Consider the following 20756-nt stretch of genomic DNA (forward strand, 5'->3'; position numbering starts at 1 on the left):
TTTATTTCTCTTAGTTTTTTGGAATCTGATTCATATTGGTATGGCAGCATCATATTTTGTTAGTTTAAGCAAAATATTTGATTAAAGGATTAAAATCCTTTAAGGCTTTTGTAGGATGTAATACTTTGAGCTAAATATCTGATTACATGATTAAAAGATTAGAATCCTTTAAGACCTTTGCAGGCTGTTCTACTTTAAATTAATGACAGTTCATGATCATTGCATTTTTTTTATTACAGGGTTAAATGTGTCTTTTTAGTTACTAGATGAATAATGAGCTCATAAGTCCAATTCAATTAAATAGTTGTGTTTGGTTTATTTAGATCCATCATTTGGGCATTCTATATGCTTTATTTCACATATGAATATCTTGAAAGTAGCTAATAAATAGGTTTGATGCTTGGAGATTCTCACACACAGTAACTGTTGCTTTTACACTATGTACTTGTATGTTTTTGAGGCTCTCTATACTTAATCTCTTATGATCACTTGTTAGCCCTTTTTGGTGCTATTCACAGACGTAACTATGATGATATCAAAGAATATGAGCAAACTCTTACTAAACAGATCATGAATGATCATACTTTCTTTGTTAATGTTTACTTGATACGGTTATAGTTTTTCTTTTTATTGTAATAAATTTTCTTTACTTTTTATATGATTTATTTTGAAAGTTGGATTCGGCCCCCTAGTTCAAATGTCTGTGTTCCGCCCATGTATGTGGAGTTCCATACTTGTGCTTCAATCCTTGTAATGGGCCTTTCAAACTTATTTTTTGATGGACTTCAGTTTGCTGACTCTTTTCTAGTGTATGCGCGGTATCACTTCCCCATGGTTGAGTTGACAATACCCTTATAGCACTTAATACCCCCATTGTTGCCATATAAATAAATAAATAAATAAATAAATAAATAAACTGATGACAGCTTCTTGTTACACCCATTATCACCATTTAATTTTCATACATCGCTACAAAAAATATGGATGAATTTAAATGTATTAGAAGAAATTCTTCTTCGCCAAACAAATGCTCATTATGTGTGATTGTAGAGTCATAATTGCTATTTTTCCATAACTAGTTCATATGGCTAACTTCAAAACAAAGAAAAAAATATTTTCATTATATACAATTCCATACAACTTGTTTTTAACTATATTTAAGTGTAGCAAAATTTATCATTATTTACCAGATAATCAATTATCTAGTATTGTGAAAGAACACCTACAAACTTAATTCTTATTTGGTGTAATGGTTGACCAAAGAAAACATGGGTTTTGATGTCCTGATCATCTGAAGCCTCGTTTGAACAATGTAAAGTGCGACTTATGTTGTGTTGATGCAGCTGGACTATGAAGATGTTTCCTATTATTTAATTTTCTTACATATATAAGAAGAAATACGGCGAGTCAAAATATGTACAGTCCGTTATGTCTACAAGATTGTAGAGCGATCAACCATGCAATGAAGAAAACAAAAACGAAATTCAAGGGGGACATATTAGCAAACAGCCAAACTGAAAATATCCCATTAGAAGTGTTTGAGAGTACATGATCAAGACACCTAGTGCACAAGGGTGCTTATTGTAATTATATTTAGGAAACAAGATACGATCTTAAAACATAAAGCAATAATACGAGTTGAACATCAAAACAAGATAACACAACAATTTCACAAACACATCTCTCAGGCTTCTTTATTTTGACAAGGTTATGTATGCAGGCTGCAAATACATGATATTTGTCCGCGTTACTAATAGGGATGAAGAATGACACTGAAAGAGTCGAGGTAATCCCCGTAGTTTCCGCTGAATCCACCAAAGCTACCCTTAGCGACTGGCAGCGAGAAACTAGTCCCCTGGGTTGTGCCATATGGCCCATACTTCTTTTTGTTGGTTAGGAAAGACAATGACGTAATCACAGTGTAGCCGGCATATACTCCCACAGTTCCGCTAATCCCGATGAGGTTCTCATCATCAGCAAATGTAAACTGAAGATATACCCAAATAGATGATAAATGATGTATGATAAAACTAGAATATAAGTGCAGTACATGTTTAGGTAACAGATGTAATGAAAGCCCACTATACCGTATGAGGTGAACCACCATCACCACCATATGTTTCAGAATGGTGTTTGACATTATCACGATCCTTGTAAGTGAACCTGATTGAATCTACACACCCTGAGGCACTGATACGGATCTCGCAAATCCTGCCCTCAGGGATGAATGTCCAGGGATTAACTCCACCCTTACCTCCCCACGGTCCAACCTGTACGCCATTGCCTGCCTGCATATAGGGGTGAAATAAAATATATAACTAAGAAGTGGACATATCTTAGCAATCAACAGATGAAATACACCAGGTTAACCATAAACCCAGCATTTCCAAATATATATGGTGAAAGAGTATACCATGTTTGATCTGAATGTATTCTCAAAGGAAAAGATGAAACTCGTGGAAAGTAATAAGTTATACATTTAGCCCCATTAAGAGAAGGACTATTTATAGACCTGATCAGGTAGGGTTTTTAAAGTATAATGGATTCAGATAAGATGTCCGGTCTTCCTGTAATGAAAACATAAAAGTTTATATTGATTTACTATGATTGGGTAAATGTAATTCTTTAGTAAAAGATGTCGGTAGAATATGTTAGGGTGTAGTAACTTAAGGATGAATAGTAGTTTCACATGTGTCAATGTACGGTATCAATTTTTAGAGCACATGCTTGTTAGGTAGTAATTCAATAAGATGACAATAGATGCTTCAGTCATCAGTTTTCAAAGGCTTCCATCACAGACATTTATTCTAACAACCAAGCTTTTGAACACAAGTTTGGAGGTTTTTGAGCACATGTGGGTGATCTTTCTATTTCAATTTTGTACCAATCGTTTTTTCTGCATTTCTAGTTTGAGCAGCAAATTGTGTCCCTCTTCTTGTACTTTGAAATCTACAAGTAACTTGTTCTGAAACCCACCCATTTAATTATCATATCTTGTCGTGTCAACAAGTGTATTTTTGTGCTGTGTTCATGTCGGATTTACAGTTTAGGGTTTAGACGTTTAAATATGTCGATAGATTGAAGGAGTAGGAGTTAGAGACGTTGAAAAGTAAATGTGAAAAATAGGAAGACTAGTAGTTTGGGGGTATTGGGATGAATATCACGATAAGTTTAGAGGAGGAAAGTCACATTGAAATGGAAATGGGTGAGTAAGATTGTGGAGTATAACATGTTAATGAAAAAGTGAAAAACTAAAAGTAAGTATCAGCGGGACGGCTAATTAGTATATGATGTTAATTAAAAAGTGAAAAACTAAAAGTAAATATTGACTGGAACGGTTAATTAGTAGCTTCCAAATTATAAAACGAGTACACAGAAGAAAAAGTTATGAATAACAGAGAAGTTATAACTCCTAATTTGAGGCAACGTGTGGATCTGTAACGTATTAGTAAATCTAGGGATGATTTATGTGTGTGTGAAAGGTTGTTATTTCCTTTTGTGAATCAGTTGAAAAGGTTGTATTAAACCTTATGATGGTAAGGAGTCATACAAAAGGGATCGAAGAGTCATATGGATACGTGAGAGTATAACAATCTCTTGTTAAGAGCTTAATGCAAGTATTGAATTGAGTAAGGAACTTAATGATCAAGTGACTGATGAAATATGTGATATGAAACTTCAAGGACGTGTGACTCCTTGATGTGAGGGACTAGTGTATAATTACATCTCGTTAATGTACTAGTTATAGACCTGAGGTGCAAGGATATGAAACTTTTAGAAGCTGACTAGGTGATCAACGAATAGATATAATGGTACACTTCCAAATTCTCATATAGAGAAGGTAATAAGAAGAATAACGAAATTGGTTTGGTAAAACTTGTGAATCGGGAAATAGAATGGTAAAGTCAGAACTACATGATAATCATTTGCATGCAATGTTATGGCTCGCATATCACTACACACACATATCACTCGTTGTGATTTGAAAAAAACATGATGTTGTTCGAAATTGGAGTATGAGATGGGAAATTCTAGTTGGGTATGTTGGAATACTAACGGTGTGTGAATAAAGACCTTTAGGTATCATGTTTACGAACATTATGCAATTATTAGACAAAGGATGTATTTGGATTTGATAGTTATGGTTAGTTGTGGAGTGATCATGTTTGATACTTCATTAAAGAAGTTAGAAGGAAGCCTGGTAAGTGGTTGCCCAATTACCGATAAAATTAGAATACCTTAGTTGAAGCATGATGGGAAAGGGATATGGTAATGGGATGCGTAAAAGATTCCAATGGTGAATCTGATTAGGGGCAAAAGAAAATCTGCTACAATTTGGTCCAGTGTTCTTAGTTTAGTTAACACGAGTATGAATTCAACTTCTTCAGCCGGTTGTGTGAAAATTAGAATTCTTAAAGGTGTTTGTGTCAAGTGGCACAAAAGGTCTGGGCATACTCCATCATGTTTTCACCCATAACCATGACTGAAAATTTCGAAATATGTTTGTGAGGTTGATTGAAGCAATTGATGAGACAAGGTTGGATGATGTTATAAGTACTACCACAATTGACTAAAACGGTAACGGTTTAGTTTTTAGAGAGAGGAAAACCCAAAAAAACGTTGTGGTGGAAAATGTAAGGAATTGATTTTTGGCGTAGTTGAGGTTCTCGGTAGTCGGTATGGGTTCAAGGAGATGGTCTTCGTCGAAGTGATCTGCATTGTCAACGACGAGCATGAACTGTGGGAGGTTACACTTGTCGCACAATGTTTTTTTTTACTGATTCAGGGGATAAGAAGGAGAATCGACGAGGATGTTTTGGTGTGGGTAAGACGGTCAGCATGGGTTAGGAAGTGGTAGTTGTTGGTGATGATGGTGTGATACTGGTTGCTGGTAAATTCTTGGGATATGTTATAGTAGATGAAGAACATGAGTTTAGAAAGTGTGGTTTTGCAAATCCGAGTTTATCTTCCAAGAGTTTGACTAACCCATATGCTTGATGAAGGGAAGTGGGGTGATGAAGTGCTAACTCGTTCTGAATGTTAGGAATATAGAATTCAACACAGAGAGTTGAGAGGAAGCAATTTAGAAGGGAATTGGTATCGTGACCTGAGAGGATGCAATTGCTGACTTTTTCGAACTCTAATTGATAGGCCGAAACAATGGTCAGTTGCCGAAGTTTGAAGTGGACGACTTGGTAGTTCTCTTATGTGGAAGATCCGAGCGGAGTTCCAAGGCTCGGGAGAACTCCGTCCACGTGCACAATAGGTGGATGTTTGCTAGATGCTTGTACCGACTCTAGGCATCTACGGCGAAGTAAAAGATAACAATGGTAACTCGTTGAGCTTGTGCGATGGTATAGTAATCAAAGTAGGTTACCATAGAAGTTGGATAGGGAAATTTTGGTGGTCGGAGGTGGTTCGGTGGTGGTGGTGGTGGTGATTTTTGTTGTTGTTGTTGTAAGGATGTTGACAAGTTGATCCAACTTGGTGGCGGTAGTGATGGAGAGACGGATAAGGGTTACCATTTGGTCTTGGAGGGTTGAGTTAGGGTTGTTAGAGGAGGAGCACGATTAGCTTTCAGGAGGCATTGAAATGAGAATGAAAGCACCAGTTGATAGCAAGCCAATTTGAGATGGTGAATCTCCCAAGAGAAGTAAGAACAAGAAACTTGGGGCAGTTTTCTGCTTACTTTAACCAAATGTAGGGTACAATTTACCGAAATGTGAAAGATATCATTCTAGCTAAATTAAGGAAACATACATGCAGGAACAATCGTTAGCTCGTAACTTAATGCAATTAGCTTTTACCGGAAAAGTGGAAGTAGGCCAAGCCTTCAAGTATGTGGACAGGGGTGGATGCTTTAAGGGGCCAGGAGGGGCCATGGCCCCTCCGTTTTTTAGCTTTCCAACTCCAATACTCAAGGAGTATGAATGTAGAAGCGGATCTCTTAGGGCTGATGCGGTTGTGTCCTCCCTGTTGTGTGGGACATATATGTGATGATTGACGAGACCAAGTAGGGCCTTCGAAGAATACATGCAAAACGTTCCCGTTATCCATTCAATGCCCTTATTCATACTCAAACCTTCTTGCTTCAACGATTCTTCGAGTGACTAATTACCGGTGGCAGAATTGTTGACTCCTACATTGCTAAATTGCTCATGTTTTATGGAAATCTACCCAAATTAATCTGTATGTTTCTTTCTCCGTCTCCATTTTAGTTATTTTCTTTTCCAAAATTGCTATATATTTGTAGTTAGAGTTCAATTATTAGGGTTTTGCAACCCAATTTTGATACAAATTCATTTTCATTTTTCAATGTTAACATCAATTTTGGCTTTGAAATCAGATTTCATACTCATAACATGTAGATTTGAATATGTATATGAATGAGTATTTTGAGATTCAATAATCAAAATTATCAACAATAAAACCAGGGTCATCGCTCCTACTCTTTTCCCGGTTGAAAAGTTGAAAAGGTTGGCTATTGATCTTTTGAGGTAAATGTATTATATTTTTTTTTTATTTCTCTTAGTTTTTTGGAATCTGATTCATATTGGTATGGCAGCATCATATTTTGTTAGTTTAAGCAAAATATTTGATTAAAGGATTAAAATCCTTTAAGGCTTTTGTAGGATGTAATACTTTGAGCTAAATATCTGATTACATGATTAAAAGATTAGAATCCTTTAAGACCTTTGCAGGCTGTTCTACTTTAAATTAATGACAGTTCATGATCATTGCATTTTTTTTATTACAGGGTTAAATGTGTCTTTTTAGTTACTAGATGAATAATGAGCTCATAAGTCCAATTCAATTAAATAGTTGTGTTTGGTTTATTTAGATCCATCATTTGGGCATTCTATATGCTTTATTTCACATATGAATATCTTGAAAGTAGCTAATAAATAGGTTTGATGCTTGGAGATTCTCACACACAGTAACTGTTGCTTTTACACTATGTACTTGTATGTTTTTGAGGCTCTCTATACTTAATCTCTTATGATCACTTGTTAGCCCTTTTTGGTGCTATTCACAGACGTAACTATGATGATATCAAAGAATATGAGCAAACTCTTACTAAACAGATCATGAATGATCATACTTTCTTTGTTAATGTTTACTTGATACGGTTATAGTTTTTCTTTTTATTGTAATAAATTTTCTTTACTTTTTATATGATTTATTTTGAAAGTTGGATTCGGCCCCCTAGTTCAAATGTCTGTGTTCCGCCCATGTATGTGGAGTTCCATACTTGTGCTTCAATCCTTGTAATGGGCCTTTCAAACTTATTTTTTGAAGGACTTCAGTTTGCTGACTCTTTTCTAGTGTATGCGCGGTATCACTTCCCCATGGTTGAGTTGACAATACCCTTATAGCACTTAATACCCCCATTGTTGCCATATAAATAAATAAATAAATAAATAAATAAATAAATAAACTGATGACAGCTTCTTGTTACACCCATTATCACCATTTAATTTTCATACATCGCTACAAAAAATATGGATGAATTTAAATGTATTAGAAGAAATTCTTCTTCGCCAAACAAATGCTCATTATGTGTGATTGTAGAGTCATAATTGCTATTTTTCCATAACTAGTTCATATGGCTAACTTCAAAACAAAGAAAAAAATATTTTCATTATATACAATTCCATACAACTTGTTTTTAACTATATTTAAGTGTAGCAAAATTTATCATTATTTACCAGATAATCAATTATCTAGTATTGTGAAAGAACACCTACAAACTTAATTCTTATTTGGTGTAATGGTTGACCAAAGAAAACATGGGTTTTGATGTCCTGATCATCTGAAGCCTCGTTTGAACAATGTAAAGTGCGACTTATGTTGTGTTGATGCAGCTGGACTATGAAGATGTTTCCTATTATTTAATTTTCTTACATATATAAGAAGAAATACGGCGAGTCAAAATATGTACAGTCCGTTATGTCTACAAGATTGTAGAGCGATCAACCATGCAATGAAGAAAACAAAAACGAAATTCAAGGGGGACATATTAGCAAACAGCCAAACTGAAAATATCCCATTAGAAGTGTTTGAGAGTACATGATCAAGACACCTAGTGCACAAGGGTGCTTATTGTAATTATATTTAGGAAACAAGATACGATCTTAAAACATAAAGCAATAATACGAGTTGAACATCAAAACAAGATAACACAACAATTTCACAAACACATCTCTCAGGCTTCTTTATTTTGACAAGGTTATGTATGCAGGCTGCAAATACATGATATTTGTCCGCGTTACTAATAGGGATGAAGAATGACACTGAAAGAGTCGAGGTAATCCCCGTAGTTTCCGCTGAATCCACCAAAGCTACCCTTAGCGACTGGCAGCGAGAAACTAGTCCCCTGGGTTGTGCCATATGGCCCATACTTCTTTTTGTTGGTTAGGAAAGACAATGACGTAATCACAGTGTAGCCGGCATATACTCCCACAGTTCCGCTAATCCCGATGAGGTTCTCATCATCAGCAAATGTAAACTGAAGATATACCCAAATAGATGATAAATGATGTATGATAAAACTAGAATATAAGTGCAGTACATGTTTAGGTAACAGATGTAATGAAAGCCCACTATACCGTATGAGGTGAACCACCATCACCACCATATGTTTCAGAATGGTGTTTGACATTATCACGATCCTTGTAAGTGAACCTGATTGAATCTACACACCCTGAGGCACTGATACGGATCTCGCAAATCCTGCCCTCAGGGATGAATGTCCAGGGATTAACTCCACCCTTACCTCCCCACGGTCCAACCTGTACGCCATTGCCTGCCTGCATATAGGGGTGAAATAAAATATATAACTAAGAAGTGGACATATCTTAGCAATCAACAGATGAAATACACCAGGTTAACCATAAACCCAGCATTTCCAAATATATATGGTGAAAGAGTATACCATGTTTGATCTGAATGTATTCTCAAAGGAAAAGATGAAACTCGTGGAAAGTAATAAGTTATACATTTAGCCCCATTAAGAGAAGGACTATTTATAGACCTGATCAGGTAGGGTTTTTAAAGTATAATGGATTCAGATAAGATGTCCGGTCTTCCTGTAATGAAAACATAAAAGTTTATATTGATTTACTATGATTGGGTAAATGTAATTCTTTAGTAAAAGATGTCGGTAGAATATGTTAGGGTGTAGTAACTTAAGGATGAATAGTAGTTTCACATGTGTCAATGTACGGTATCAATTTTTAGAGCACATGCTTGTTAGGTAGTAATTCAATAAGATGACAATAGATGCTTCAGTCATCAGTTTTCAAAGGCTTCCATCACAGACATTTATTCTAACAACCAAGCTTTTGAACACAAGTTTGGAGGTTTTTGAGCACATGTGGGTGATCTTTCTATTTCAATTTTGTACCAATCGTTTTTTCTGCATTTCTAGTTTGAGCAGCAAATTGTGTCCCTCTTCTTGTACTTTGAAATCTACAAGTAACTTGTTCTGAAACCCACCCATTTAATTATCATATCTTGTCGTGTCAACAAGTGTATTTTTGTGCTGTGTTCATGTCGGATTTACAGTTTAGGGTTTAGACGTTTAAATATGTCGATAGATTGAAGGAGTAGGAGTTAGAGACGTTGAAAAGTAAATGTGAAAAATAGGAAGACTAGTAGTTTGGGGGTATTGGGATGAATATCACGATAAGTTTAGAGGAGGAAAGTCACATTGAAATGGAAATGGGTGAGTAAGATTGTGGAGTATAACATGTTAATGAAAAAGTGAAAAACTAAAAGTAAGTATCAGCGGGACGGCTAATTAGTATATGATGTTAATTAAAAAGTGAAAAACTAAAAGTAAATATTGACTGGAACGGTTAATTAGTAGCTTCCAAATTATAAAACGAGTACACAGAAGAAAAAGTTATGAATAACAGAGAAGTTATAACTCCTAATTTGAGGCAACGTGTGGATCTGTAACGTATTAGTAAATCTAGGGATGATTTATGTGTGTGTGAAAGGTTGTTATTTCCTTTTGTGAATCAGTTGAAAAGGTTGTATTAAACCTTATGATGGTAAGGAGTCATACAAAAGGGATCGAAGAGTCATATGGATACGTGAGAGTATAACAATCTCTTGTTAAGAGCTTAATGCAAGTATTGAATTGAGTAAGGAACTTAATGATCAAGTGACTGATGAAATATGTGATATGAAACTTCAAGGACGTGTGACTCCTTGATGTGAGGGACTAGTGTATAATTACATCTCGTTAATGTACTAGTTATAGACCTGAGGTGCAAGGATATGAAACTTTTAGAAGCTGACTAGGTGATCAACGAATAGATATAATGGTACACTTCCAAATTCTCATATAGAGAAGGTAATAAGAAGAATAAGGAAATTGGTTTGGTAAAACTTGTGAATCGGGAAATAGAATGGTAAAGTGAGAACTACATGATAATCATTTGCATGCAATGTTATGGCTCGCGTATCACTACACACACATATCACTCGTTGTGATTTGAAAAAAACATGATGTTGTTCGAAATTGGAGTATGAGATGGGAAATTCTAGTTGGGTATGTTGGAATACTAACGGTGTGTGAATAAAGACCTTTAGGTATCATGTGTACGAACATTATGCAATTATTAGACAAAGGATGTATTTGGATTTGATAGTTATGGTTAGTTGTGGAGTGATCATGTTTGATACTTCATTAAAGAAGTTAGAAGGAAGCCCGGTAAGTGGTTGCCCAATTACCGATAAAATTAGAGTACCTTAGTTGAAGCATGATGGGAAAGGGATATGGTAATGGGATGCGTAAAAGATTCCAATGGTGAATCTGATTTGGGGCAAAAAAAAATCTGCTACAATTTGGTCCAGTGTTTTTAGTTTAGTTAACACAAGTATGAATTCAACTTCTTCAACCGGTTGTGTGAAAATTAGACTTCTGAAAGGTGTTTGTGTCAAGTGGCACAAAAGGTATAGGCATACTCCATCATGTTTTCACCCATAACCATGACTGAAAATTTCGAAATATGTTTGTGAGGTTGATTGAAGCAATTGATGAGACAAGGTTGGATGATGTTATAAGTACTACCACAATTGACTAAAACGGTAACGGTTTAGTTTTTAGGGAGAGGAAAACCCAAAAAACGTTGTCGTTGAAAATGTAAGGAATTGATTTTTGGCGTAGTTGAGGTTCTCGGTAGTCGGTATGGGTTCAAGGAGATTGTCTTCGTCGAAGTGATCTGCATTGTCAACGACGAGCGTGAACTGTGGGAGGTTACACTCATCGCACAATGTTTTTTTTACTGATTCAGGGGATAAGAAGGAGAATCGACGAGGATGTTTTGGTGTGGGTAAGACGGTCAGCATGGGTTAGGAAGTGGTAGTTGTTGGTGATGATGGTGTGATACTGGTTGCTGGTAAATTCTTGGGATATGTTATAGTAGATGAAGAACATGAGTTTGGAAAGTGTGGTTTTGCAAATCCGAGTTTATCTTCCAAGAGTTTGACTAACCCATATGCTTGATGAAGGGAAGTGGGGTGATGAAGTGCTAACTCGTTCTGAATGTTAGGAATATAGAATTCAACATAGAGAGTTGAGAGGAAGCAATTTAGAAGGGAATTGGTATCGTGACTTGAGAGGATGCAATTGCTGACTTTTTCGAACTCTAATTGATAGGCCGAAACAATGAGTATTTTGAGATTCAATAATCAAAATTATCAACAATAAAACCAGGGTCATCGCTCCTACTCTTTTCCCGGTTGAAAAGTTGAAAAAGTTGGCTATTGATCTTTTGAGGTAAATCTATTATATATATTTTTTTTATTTCTCTTAGTTTTTTGGAATCTGATTCATATTGGTATAGCAGCATCATATTTTGTTAGTTTAAGCAAAATATTTGATTAAAGGATTAAAATCCTTTAAGGCTTTTGTAGGATGTAATACTTTGAGCTAAATATCTGATTACATGATTAAAAGATTAGAATCCTTTAAGACCTTTGCAGGCTGTTCTACTTTAAATTAATGACAGTTCATGATCATTGCATTTTTTTATTACAGGGTTAAATGTGTCTTTTTAGTTACTAGATGAATAATGAGCTCGTAAGTCCAATTCAATTAAATAGTTGTGTTTGGTTTATTTAGATCCATCATTTGGGCATTCTATATGCTTTATTTCACATATGAATATCTTGAAAGTAGCTAATAAATAGGTTTGATGCTTGGAGATTCTCACACACACAGTAACCGTTGCTTTTACACTATGTACTTGTATGTTTTTGAGGTTGTCTATACTTAATCTCTTATGATCACTTGTTAGCCCTTTTTGGTGCTATTCACAGACGTAACTATGATGATACCAAATAATATGAGCAAACTCTTACTAAACAGATCATGAATGATCATACTTTCTTTGTTAATGTTTACTACGATTGGTATTTGGTATAGTTACTACTTGATATGGTTATAGTTTTTCTTTTTATTGTAATAAATTTTCTTTACTTTTTATATGATTTATTTTGAAAGTTGGATTCGGCCCCCCTAGTTCAAATGTCTGTGTTCCGCCCCTGTATGTGGAGTTCCATACTTGTGCTTCAATCCTTGTAATGGGCCTTTCAAACTTATTTTTTGATGGACTTCAGTTTGCTGACTCTTTTCTAGTGTATGCGCGGTATCACTTCCCCATGGTTGAGTTGACAATACACTTGTAGCACTTAATACCCCCATTGTTGCCATATAAATAAATAAAAAAAATAAAAAAAAAAAAAAAAAAAAAAAACTGATGACAGCTTCCTGTTACACCCATTATCACCATTTAATTTTCATACATCGCTACAAAAAATATGGATGAATTTAAATGTATTAGGAGAAATTCTTCTTCGCCAAACAAATGCTCATTATGTGTGATTGTAGAGTCATAATTGCTATTTTTCCATAACTAGTTCATATGGCTAACTTCAAAACAAAGAAAAAAATATTTTCATTATATACAATTCCATACAACTTGTTTTTAACTATATTTAAGTGTAGCAAAATTTATCATTATTTACCAGATAATCAATTATCTAGTATTGTGAAAGAACACCTACAAACTTAATTCTTATTTGGTGTAATGGTTGACCAAAGAAAACATGGGTTTTGATGTCCTGATCATCTGAAGCCTCGTTTGAACAATGTAAAGTGCGACTTATGTTGTGTTGATGCAGCTGGACTATGAAGATGTTTCCTATTATTTAATTTTCTTACATATATAAGAAGAAATACGGCGAGTCAAAATATGTACAGTCCGTTATGTCTACAAGATTGTAGAGCGATCAACCATGCAATGAAGAAAACAAAAACGAAATTCAAGGTGGACATATTAGCAAACAGCCAAACTGAAAATATCCCATTAGAAGTGTTTGAGAGTACATGATCAAGACACCTAGTGCACAAGGGTGCTTATTGTAATTATATTTAGGAAACAAGATACGATCTTAAAACGTAAAGCAATAATACGAGTTGAACATCAAAACAAGATAACACAACAATTTCACAAACACACACTACTAGAAACTTGAGTTTCAGCTACGGATTTAGAGAGAGATTTATTCCGTAGCAAAATTTTGGTTTATAGAGAGGGAATTACGAGAGATCTACGATGGTTTAAAAAAGTATTTTATTTATTCAACATATAGCGAATTAGAGAGGGTTTAGCGAGTGATAAGTTACGGATCTTACAAGTCTTTATCGACGCGCCCTTATTCGTCGGTAATCGGTGGAAAACGAAGGCATTTGGCGAGGGTTCAACGAGGGAAAAAAAATCGGCGACTTTTTGTCTTCTGGTATGTATTTAGCGAGAGAATGCCGATGGAGCATACACACGTTATGTTTTTTTAATTGAAGATCTCTCGCTGATTGACAAATCCAATTCCAGTTTCACGAAGTTTGTGTAAGTCTCCTTCCCTCCCAAATCTGCTTTATCACTCCAATTGAACACGAAGTTTGTGTAAGTTTGACTCTCGAGTTGCAGCTTAACCTAATCTCACCATCTCCGTTCAAACAGATGACGACACCATGGACCATTGCAGCTTCGGATTCCGACAGCCTCCACATTTTTGAAACCTAAAATTATTCTTCCTTAACTTCCGATTCAGGTAAACCTGTTGATTTTATTTGCTTTAGTCATATATTAGGTTAGGTTTGGTTCAATTGCACAATATATTACGTTAGGGTTTAATTTCTCCATTTTTTTCCTTTTTCAATCGTCATTCCTCTTATATCGATTGCATCTATATTAGAATAGATACTTAGAATTAGAACTTGATATAGGGCTTGATTGGTTGCTTTAGTCCTATATAAACCTGGTAGCATAAGTTTTGTGCATCAAAGCTTCACCTTGAAGCTCTCCTGTCATCTCTGTACATGCATCCACATGCTCTGCAACAAGCCCAACAACACCAGTTTCATAGGCAATCATAGTAAACTGATAAATCCTCCAATCCGTGTCAGCTGTTTTCACCTGTGTAATATGCCTAAATGCAAGTCAAAATAAGTTTACTGATCAAGTAAAAAAACATTATATAGAATGCCCTAAAGTGATCAAGGTCTATGGGATTTTGAAATAGTGGTGGAGACAAATTCTTATTACTAGTATGTCCATGGAGAACTTTTTTTAAGGTGGGACACCTAGGATCCCTGTCACAAGATCAAACATGCTGTCAATAGCAAGCTGTCACTATTGTTCTCATGGCTTTATTGTGTTATGTGGAGACTTTGTAAAGAGGTTGAATTGAAGAAAAAAAAAGATAAATATAAAAGAAAGAAAGATGATAGTTAAATGTATGAGAGGTAAAAATGTAAAACATACATCAGGGGTTTTTGACATTCTTTGAAAATGGGGAAGACTTCTATCTATGAATCCATTTGGAGCTCGTTGACCTCCTACTGATTTGTTGACCAACACATGCAATCATTTGACTTATGTTGATTGTTTGGAAAAGAAATTAATTCTATTGAATTTGTTGTTCATAGAGTTATGGAAGATATTAGATTGAAGTTATTTGGTCTTAAAATTGGTTATTTGGGGCTGAATATAGAGATTTGTAAAAGTTGGAACATCCCAATCAAAAATGTCAATGGTTCTGATGGGGATTGATTTGAATTGTTTTTTGGTTAAAAGGAAGTGCTGGCAGGTTTGCTGTCGTGGTTTCAGGTTGATGAGAATAAGGATGGATTATAATAAATGTGTTGTTTTGAGCAATTGGCTTAAAGGGTATTTTTGTCAATTTTAGAAAATAAGAAATTTAGAAGAAGGTATCGTGAGTTGCAATTTCAAAAGTATCTATTTTTCTTTGATCTTTTTGGATTCTTGGTGGGATAATATTTTGAAGAATAGAGATTGCTGGATGCGAATTCAAGAACAAGGTCTGATTGTGATTTTTTTGGATAATGAGGAGGATTGGATTTTTTTATCTCAGGCATGCTATCGCACGATCATATGGAGGGAGGGATACTTGCGATTTGGAGATTTTTATTACTGGGATGGGAGAATTTTGGGTCAGGGGCATATTGGGTATATCCTAATTTTTGGTGAGTTTCGTTTCTGGTCGGAAAAGATTGCTGGTCGGTGTAGGGTGAATAGTACTTGGGATCTTTGTTTTAATGGAGGTTTAAGTGGTGAGGGCATTTTGGGAATTTCTTTTTTCCTCAATGAATTTTGGGGCTGGAGCGATCTGATTGCTAGTTGGATTGCTGTGCATATTAATTGCTTCCATGTATTCGATTTCCTTTTCATATATTCTTCTGGGTTTTTTTATTATCGGAAATGGTGGGAGTTCTTTTTTGACTGTTCTGAGAAGAAAGGTGTGAGGCAATTTAATCAATTTTTTATTATGGCGGTTTGGACCTGTGATTGGCATTTGAAGAATGATGTTCGGATTGGGAGTCATATTTGGTATTGTTTTGATCCTTTGGATGTTGAACATGAGGTGAATAAAAGTTATTGGGTTGTAAATATGGCTCACGTTGTTCGATTTTTTGGAGTTGGAACCAGGGGCATTTTGGTCATATATATAGAGAGATTGTGTTAGAATGATTGAGAAGGGGTTTAAACGTGATAAGGATTGGGTTCTGACTTTATTCATTTGTTATTACACGCATGAAGAGAGGTTTTATGGGAATGGGAAGTTTTATATTCAGGGGTATTTAAGGAATATTCGAAAGCCTAAAATGTAGTTTAGTATAAAGTGTTTTGCTTTTTTTTTTTTTTTATGTTTTATGTGCTTTACATTATGTTTATTTCTTTATATTTATTAAATAGGAGGTGGGAGTGAAGAAGTTCCAGTCGTGCTTTACCCATAGTTCAAGAGAGAAGCAACTGTTGAGCCTCTGTTCTCCTCTGTTCTCTGTTCAAACAGGTGTGATTATTTTATATTTGATCAAATATTTATTTGGTTTTAGTTGTGACAAAAATATTTATAATAGTCGTGACACTTAAGTTTATCCTCTGTTCTCCGTTCAAAAATATTTTAGTTGGTTGATTGTTTTGTAATTAAGTTCCCTGCATGCTTGTTAACTGGATCTGGTTACAGAAAAAAAAAGAACAAAAAAATATTTTTCATTCTGATCAAAATTGAAATGCATTGGATGTTATTTTGTTTGCCCCTGGTTTGCTTTTCTCTTTTCTGACCATTTTACCCCTGGACATCAATGCATGGATCTTTGCTCTATTTTGGTAACATAAGCCCCTCTGCGATTTTTTTTCTCCCTGTGGTTTCATTTTGTTTTGGAATTATATGGTAAAATGATGAATTTTCCATAAATCCTTAGATGCATGTGATAGAACAACTTTAATGTCTTCAAGTTTCAGCCCCTTTCCTTGAATTGCCAAACAATTGGAACAAATACCAAAATACCCTTTTAACCCTACAATTTCACAAGAAAAGTTTCAATTTCAATTCCAATTCTAATTCCTTCAATACCAACTCTTTATCTACTTCCTTGATTTGTGAGATTTGTGACATTTTTCAATAGATTCACATGGACCTTCTTTCTGCAACAACATTGCCCCTGCTTCTTAATCCAAAAAAATCGAAAATAGAACATAATATTTACAACTTCTCAATTCCAATTCCAATTCCAATTCCTTCAATACCAACTCTTTAGATAGATTCCATTCCTTCCTAAAAAACATTAACTCTCTTAACAAACCAATGCTGCAATCAACCTTCTTGTCCTTAACTCTCTTAGCCTTGTTCTTCCTTCTTTTCGGCTTCTCTTCGGCTTCAGTGTCATGTCATTCACAGAGAGCTCCTCGACATTATCCTCTTCAACAAGCCTGTGCAAAAACTTGGGTCATTAATCACTCATATATACAATAATGTAAATTCCCATTATTTCGTTAATTAACCTTGTTTAACTCACGTGTATGTGTGTATGCATGCTTCATTTCTGTAATTTGATAATTCATATTTTCTGTAAAACTTCATTTCCTTTCTGTATCTGTAATAAAATAATTACTTTTTTTTAACATCTCCCTAATTGCCCTGATTCTATGGGACCAGGGAGCTTCTGAAAGGTGAATCAGAGGGACTTTTGAAACTTCCTGCATTCCGCCCTTATGTTGAGCTCTATGCAAAGGTATATTGTGAACTTATTATTATTATAATATAATAACCAAATGTGATGCCAAGTAAACTTTGATCTTTTATTCACTCGGTAGAAACTAGAGAGGTTCCTTCCACAGGAAACCTAAAAGTGCACACTAAACGTGCACTTTTAAAACAAAGCCATTCCCATTGCTTTAATTAAGTAGAATTTTAATATAAAATGCTACGTTTTAACAGAATTTAGTTTAAAGCCATGTCATAATTGTTTATAGGTTTGACTGAAAGTGTGATCCAAACTTCCATCAGTGAAAAACTTTTTAGTTTTTAAGTTAAACCTTTGGGAGTTTGAAGTTATATGGATAGTTTTGGTTTTGGATGTTTTTTGAATGATACTTTGGTAAACTTTGATAGTTTTGGTATTGTAATGTTTGGTTGTATTGTTATTCGATGTTTTTTAGTATAAAAATTTGATGATTGTAGTATTTTTTTCTTTTAGAATCATAAAAAAAAATGATATTACAAGTTCGCGACGGATTGGTGAGAATAAAAAAAGTACTTTAATGCATCAATTTTGCGAGGGATTAGCTACGAAAAAAATATCATGTCTAAAGTTTGCGACGGATCAGTGATGGAACAAAAAATTAATGCCCTGAGATAATGTATTGAGTGACATTTAGCGACGGATATTCTGTCGCTACATTTGTCGCAAGGAAAAATCTCTCCATCGCTAAAACCCTCTCTGAGAAATTAGCCACCTATTAATTACCTATGGAGTGAATCCGTCGCTGATCCATCGCAAACAACATTTAGCGACGGAATAGCAACGGATACTTCCGTCTCTAAAACTCATGTTTCTAGTAGTGACATCTCTCAGGCTTCTTTATTTTGACAAGGTTATGTATGCAGGCTGCAAATACATGATATTTGTCCGCGTTACTAATAGGGATGAAGAATGACACTGAAAGAGTCGAGGTAATCCCCGTAGTTTCCGCTGAATCCACCAAAGCTACCCTTAGCGACTGGCAGCGAGAAACTAGTCCCCTGGGTTGTGCCATATGGCCCATACTTCTTTTTGTTGGTTAGGAAAGACAATGACGTAATCACAGTGTAGCCGGCATATACTCCCACAGTTCCGCTAATCCCGATGAGGTTCTCATCATCAGCAAATGTAAACTGAAGATATACCCAAATAGATGATAAATGATGTATGATAAAACTAGAATATAAGTGCAGTACATGTTTAGGTAACAGATGTAATGAAAGCCCACTATACCGTATGAGGTGAACCACCATCACCACCATATGTTTCAGAATGGTGTTTGACATTATCACGATCCTTGTAAGTGAACCTGATTGAATCTACACACCCTGAGGCACTGATACGGATCTCGCAAATCCTGCCCTCAGGGATGAATGTCCAGGGATTAACTCCACCCTTACCTCCCCACGGTCCAACCTGTACGCCATTGCCTGCCTGCATATAGGGGTGAAATAAAATATATAACTAAGAAGTGGACATATCTTAGCAATCAACAGATGAAATACACCAGGTTAACCATAAACCCAGCATTTCCAAATATATATGGTGAAAGAGTATACCATGTTTGATCTGAATGTATTCTCAAAGGAAAAGATGAAACTCGTGGAAAGTAATAAGTTATACATTTAGCCCCATTAAGAGAAGGACTATTTATAGACCTGATCAGGTAGGGTTTTTAAAGTATAATGGATTCAGATAAGATGTCCGGTCTTCCTGTAATGAAAACATAAAAGTTTATATTGATTTACTATGATTGGGTAAATGTAATTCTTTAGTAAAAGATGTCGGTAGAATATGTTAGGGTGTAGTAACTTAAGGATGAATAGTAGTTTCACATGTGTCAATGTACGGTATCAATTTTTAGAGCACATGCTTGTTAGGTAGTAATTCAATAAGATGACAATAGATGCTTCTGTCATCAGTTTTCAAAGGCTTCCATCACAGACATTTATTCTAACAACCAAGCTTTTGAACACAAGTTTGGAGGTTTTTGAGCACATGTGGGTGATCTTTCTATTTCAATTTTGTACCCATTTCCAGTTGGACCTGCGAAAAAGGGTTATAGAATATAGAACCGTGTTTTTGTGTAGGCGAGGCTTTTGGCTTATATGAAAACTAAGATAGAACCCGGTTAACGAATCTCGTCATATAACCAAAATGGTGCCCGGATCCAATTCTAAAAAACCGTGTCTTATAAGGTTTGTAAAATACTGCTTCTTTTATAAACAATCGGGACCTATAATATTTAGAAAACCTGGTTCTTTTATATGTATCAATCCATGTTATCCTTTGAGGTACAAACTGTAAATATATACTAGCTAGTTTCAAGATAATCTACCAAGTTCTTTTTATTTAACTTTTAATAATTTTATATTAAAATTACTTACAATTGTTACATTGTTATATTTTTGCATATATATCAAAATCTATAAAGACAAGATCTAACATGACCTATTTACTAAGGATTTATGGTATGAACCTTTTATATTGGACTCTCGGAAGATGTAAAAGTTAATGTCATAAAAATCCTCAAATTTGTAGGGTTTTGTCGGTTTTGCCCAAAGTTGAATTTTATATCCGTTTTTACTCTCATATTTTCCACAAAAAATATTTGGTTTTACCCTTTTTACCGGTGATAACAAGTTTTTCAGGTAACCATTATATTATTTTCACAAAAAAACCCTTAAGTTTACAGTTTTTATACGTTTTACCCTTACGTTTATAATTTTTTTATACTTTTACCCTAAGTATTTTATTTTATTATACATAATCATGCAGAAAAATCGTATTTATATACAAAAAAAAAAAGTTTAATTAAATATTGTATTAATTACATTTTTTAAATGTTATATATATATATATATATATATATATATATATATATATATATATATATATATATATATATATATATGGGTTTTTTTCCCAAGATAAACCGTTTAAAATGTAATAAAAAACAAATTAATGTTTTTTTAGAACTACAAATACATATTTTTATGTATTTAAAAATATACATATCAATAACAAATTTGTTCAATCATAAATGTGTTTATATATAATATTAAAAAAATATAAATACAACATTTAATTAAACATTTTTTTTCCTATATTAACATGATTTTTCTGCATGAATACG

General features: G+C 34.6%; 3 protein-coding genes and 1 long non-coding RNA gene across 5 annotated transcripts; 1 reads left to right on the forward strand and 3 right to left on the reverse strand.

Annotated features, from left to right (window-relative positions):
- Positions 1-1496: 1496 nt before the first annotated feature.
- Positions 1497-2560, reverse strand: LOC128128823 (protein GOS9-like). The gene is made up of 3 exons (XM_052767602.1): positions 2414-2560; positions 2088-2288; positions 1497-1987 (listed from the first exon to the last, which is right to left on the reverse strand). The coding sequence occupies exons 1-3, from the start codon at positions 2477-2479 to the stop codon at positions 1751-1753; spliced, it is 504 nt and encodes a 167-aa protein (XP_052623562.1). The 5' UTR covers positions 2480-2560; the 3' UTR covers positions 1497-1750.
- Positions 2561-8018: 5458 nt separating this feature from the next.
- Positions 8019-9082, reverse strand: LOC128128825 (protein GOS9-like). Its single transcript, XM_052767603.1, has 3 exons — positions 8936-9082; positions 8610-8810; positions 8019-8509 (listed from the first exon to the last, which is right to left on the reverse strand). Exons 1-3 carry the CDS (start codon positions 8999-9001, stop codon positions 8273-8275), a joined length of 504 nt encoding a protein of 167 aa, XP_052623563.1. The 5' UTR covers positions 9002-9082; the 3' UTR covers positions 8019-8272.
- A 4484-nt stretch (positions 9083-13566) lies between these two features.
- LOC111882841 (uncharacterized) lies at positions 13567-18914 on the forward strand. 2 transcript variants are annotated; one of them, XR_002847247.3, is made up of 5 exons: positions 13567-13922; positions 14037-14127; positions 16293-16389; positions 17536-17611; positions 17853-18062. It is a non-coding gene; the product is annotated as an uncharacterized LOC111882841 (long non-coding RNA). The 2 variants fall into 2 exon arrangements; XR_002847248.3 differs by lacking the exon at positions 17853-18062 and adding an exon at positions 18487-18914 and having other exon boundaries at positions 13571-13922.
- On the reverse strand, positions 18517-19317 carry LOC111882838 (protein GOS9). The gene is made up of 3 exons (XM_023879211.3): positions 19180-19317; positions 18854-19054; positions 18517-18753 (listed from the first exon to the last, which is right to left on the reverse strand). Exons 1-3 carry the CDS (start codon positions 19243-19245, stop codon positions 18517-18519), a joined length of 504 nt encoding a protein of 167 aa, XP_023734979.1. The 5' UTR covers positions 19246-19317.
- Positions 19318-20756: the final 1439 nt, after the last annotated feature.

This window comes from Lactuca sativa, chromosome 9, assembly GCF_002870075.4.
Source record: "Lactuca sativa cultivar Salinas chromosome 9, Lsat_Salinas_v11, whole genome shotgun sequence".
In the NCBI taxonomy this organism is placed as follows: Eukaryota; Viridiplantae; Streptophyta; class Magnoliopsida; order Asterales; family Asteraceae; genus Lactuca; species Lactuca sativa.

Excerpts from the sequence above, each read along its gene's own strand:
- LOC128128825 (XM_052767603.1), bottom strand. The coding sequence starts at position 9,001 with ATGTATAACTTATTACTTTCCACGAGTTTCATCTTTTCCTTTGAGAAT. Across the intron at positions 8,811-8,935 it reads ATACATTCAGATCAAACATG|GCAGGCAATGGCGTACAGGT; the intron begins GTATACTCTTTC and ends CCCTATATGCAG. Across the intron at positions 8,510-8,609 it reads ATGGTGGTTCACCTCATACG|TTTACATTTGCTGATGATGA; the intron begins GTATAGTGGGCT and ends GTATATCTTCAG.
- LOC111882838 (XM_023879211.3), bottom strand. The coding sequence starts at position 19,245 with ATGTATAACTTATTACTTTCCACGAGTTTCATCTTTTCCTTTGAGAAT. Across the intron at positions 19,055-19,179 it reads ATACATTCAGATCAAACATG|GCAGGCAATGGCGTACAGGT; the intron begins GTATACTCTTTC and ends CCCTATATGCAG. Across the intron at positions 18,754-18,853 it reads ATGGTGGTTCACCTCATACG|TTTACATTTGCTGATGATGA; the intron begins GTATAGTGGGCT and ends GTATATCTTCAG.
- LOC128128823 (XM_052767602.1), bottom strand. The coding sequence starts at position 2,479 with ATGTATAACTTATTACTTTCCACGAGTTTCATCTTTTCCTTTGAGAAT. Across the intron at positions 2,289-2,413 it reads ATACATTCAGATCAAACATG|GCAGGCAATGGCGTACAGGT; the intron begins GTATACTCTTTC and ends CCCTATATGCAG. Across the intron at positions 1,988-2,087 it reads ATGGTGGTTCACCTCATACG|TTTACATTTGCTGATGATGA; the intron begins GTATAGTGGGCT and ends GTATATCTTCAG.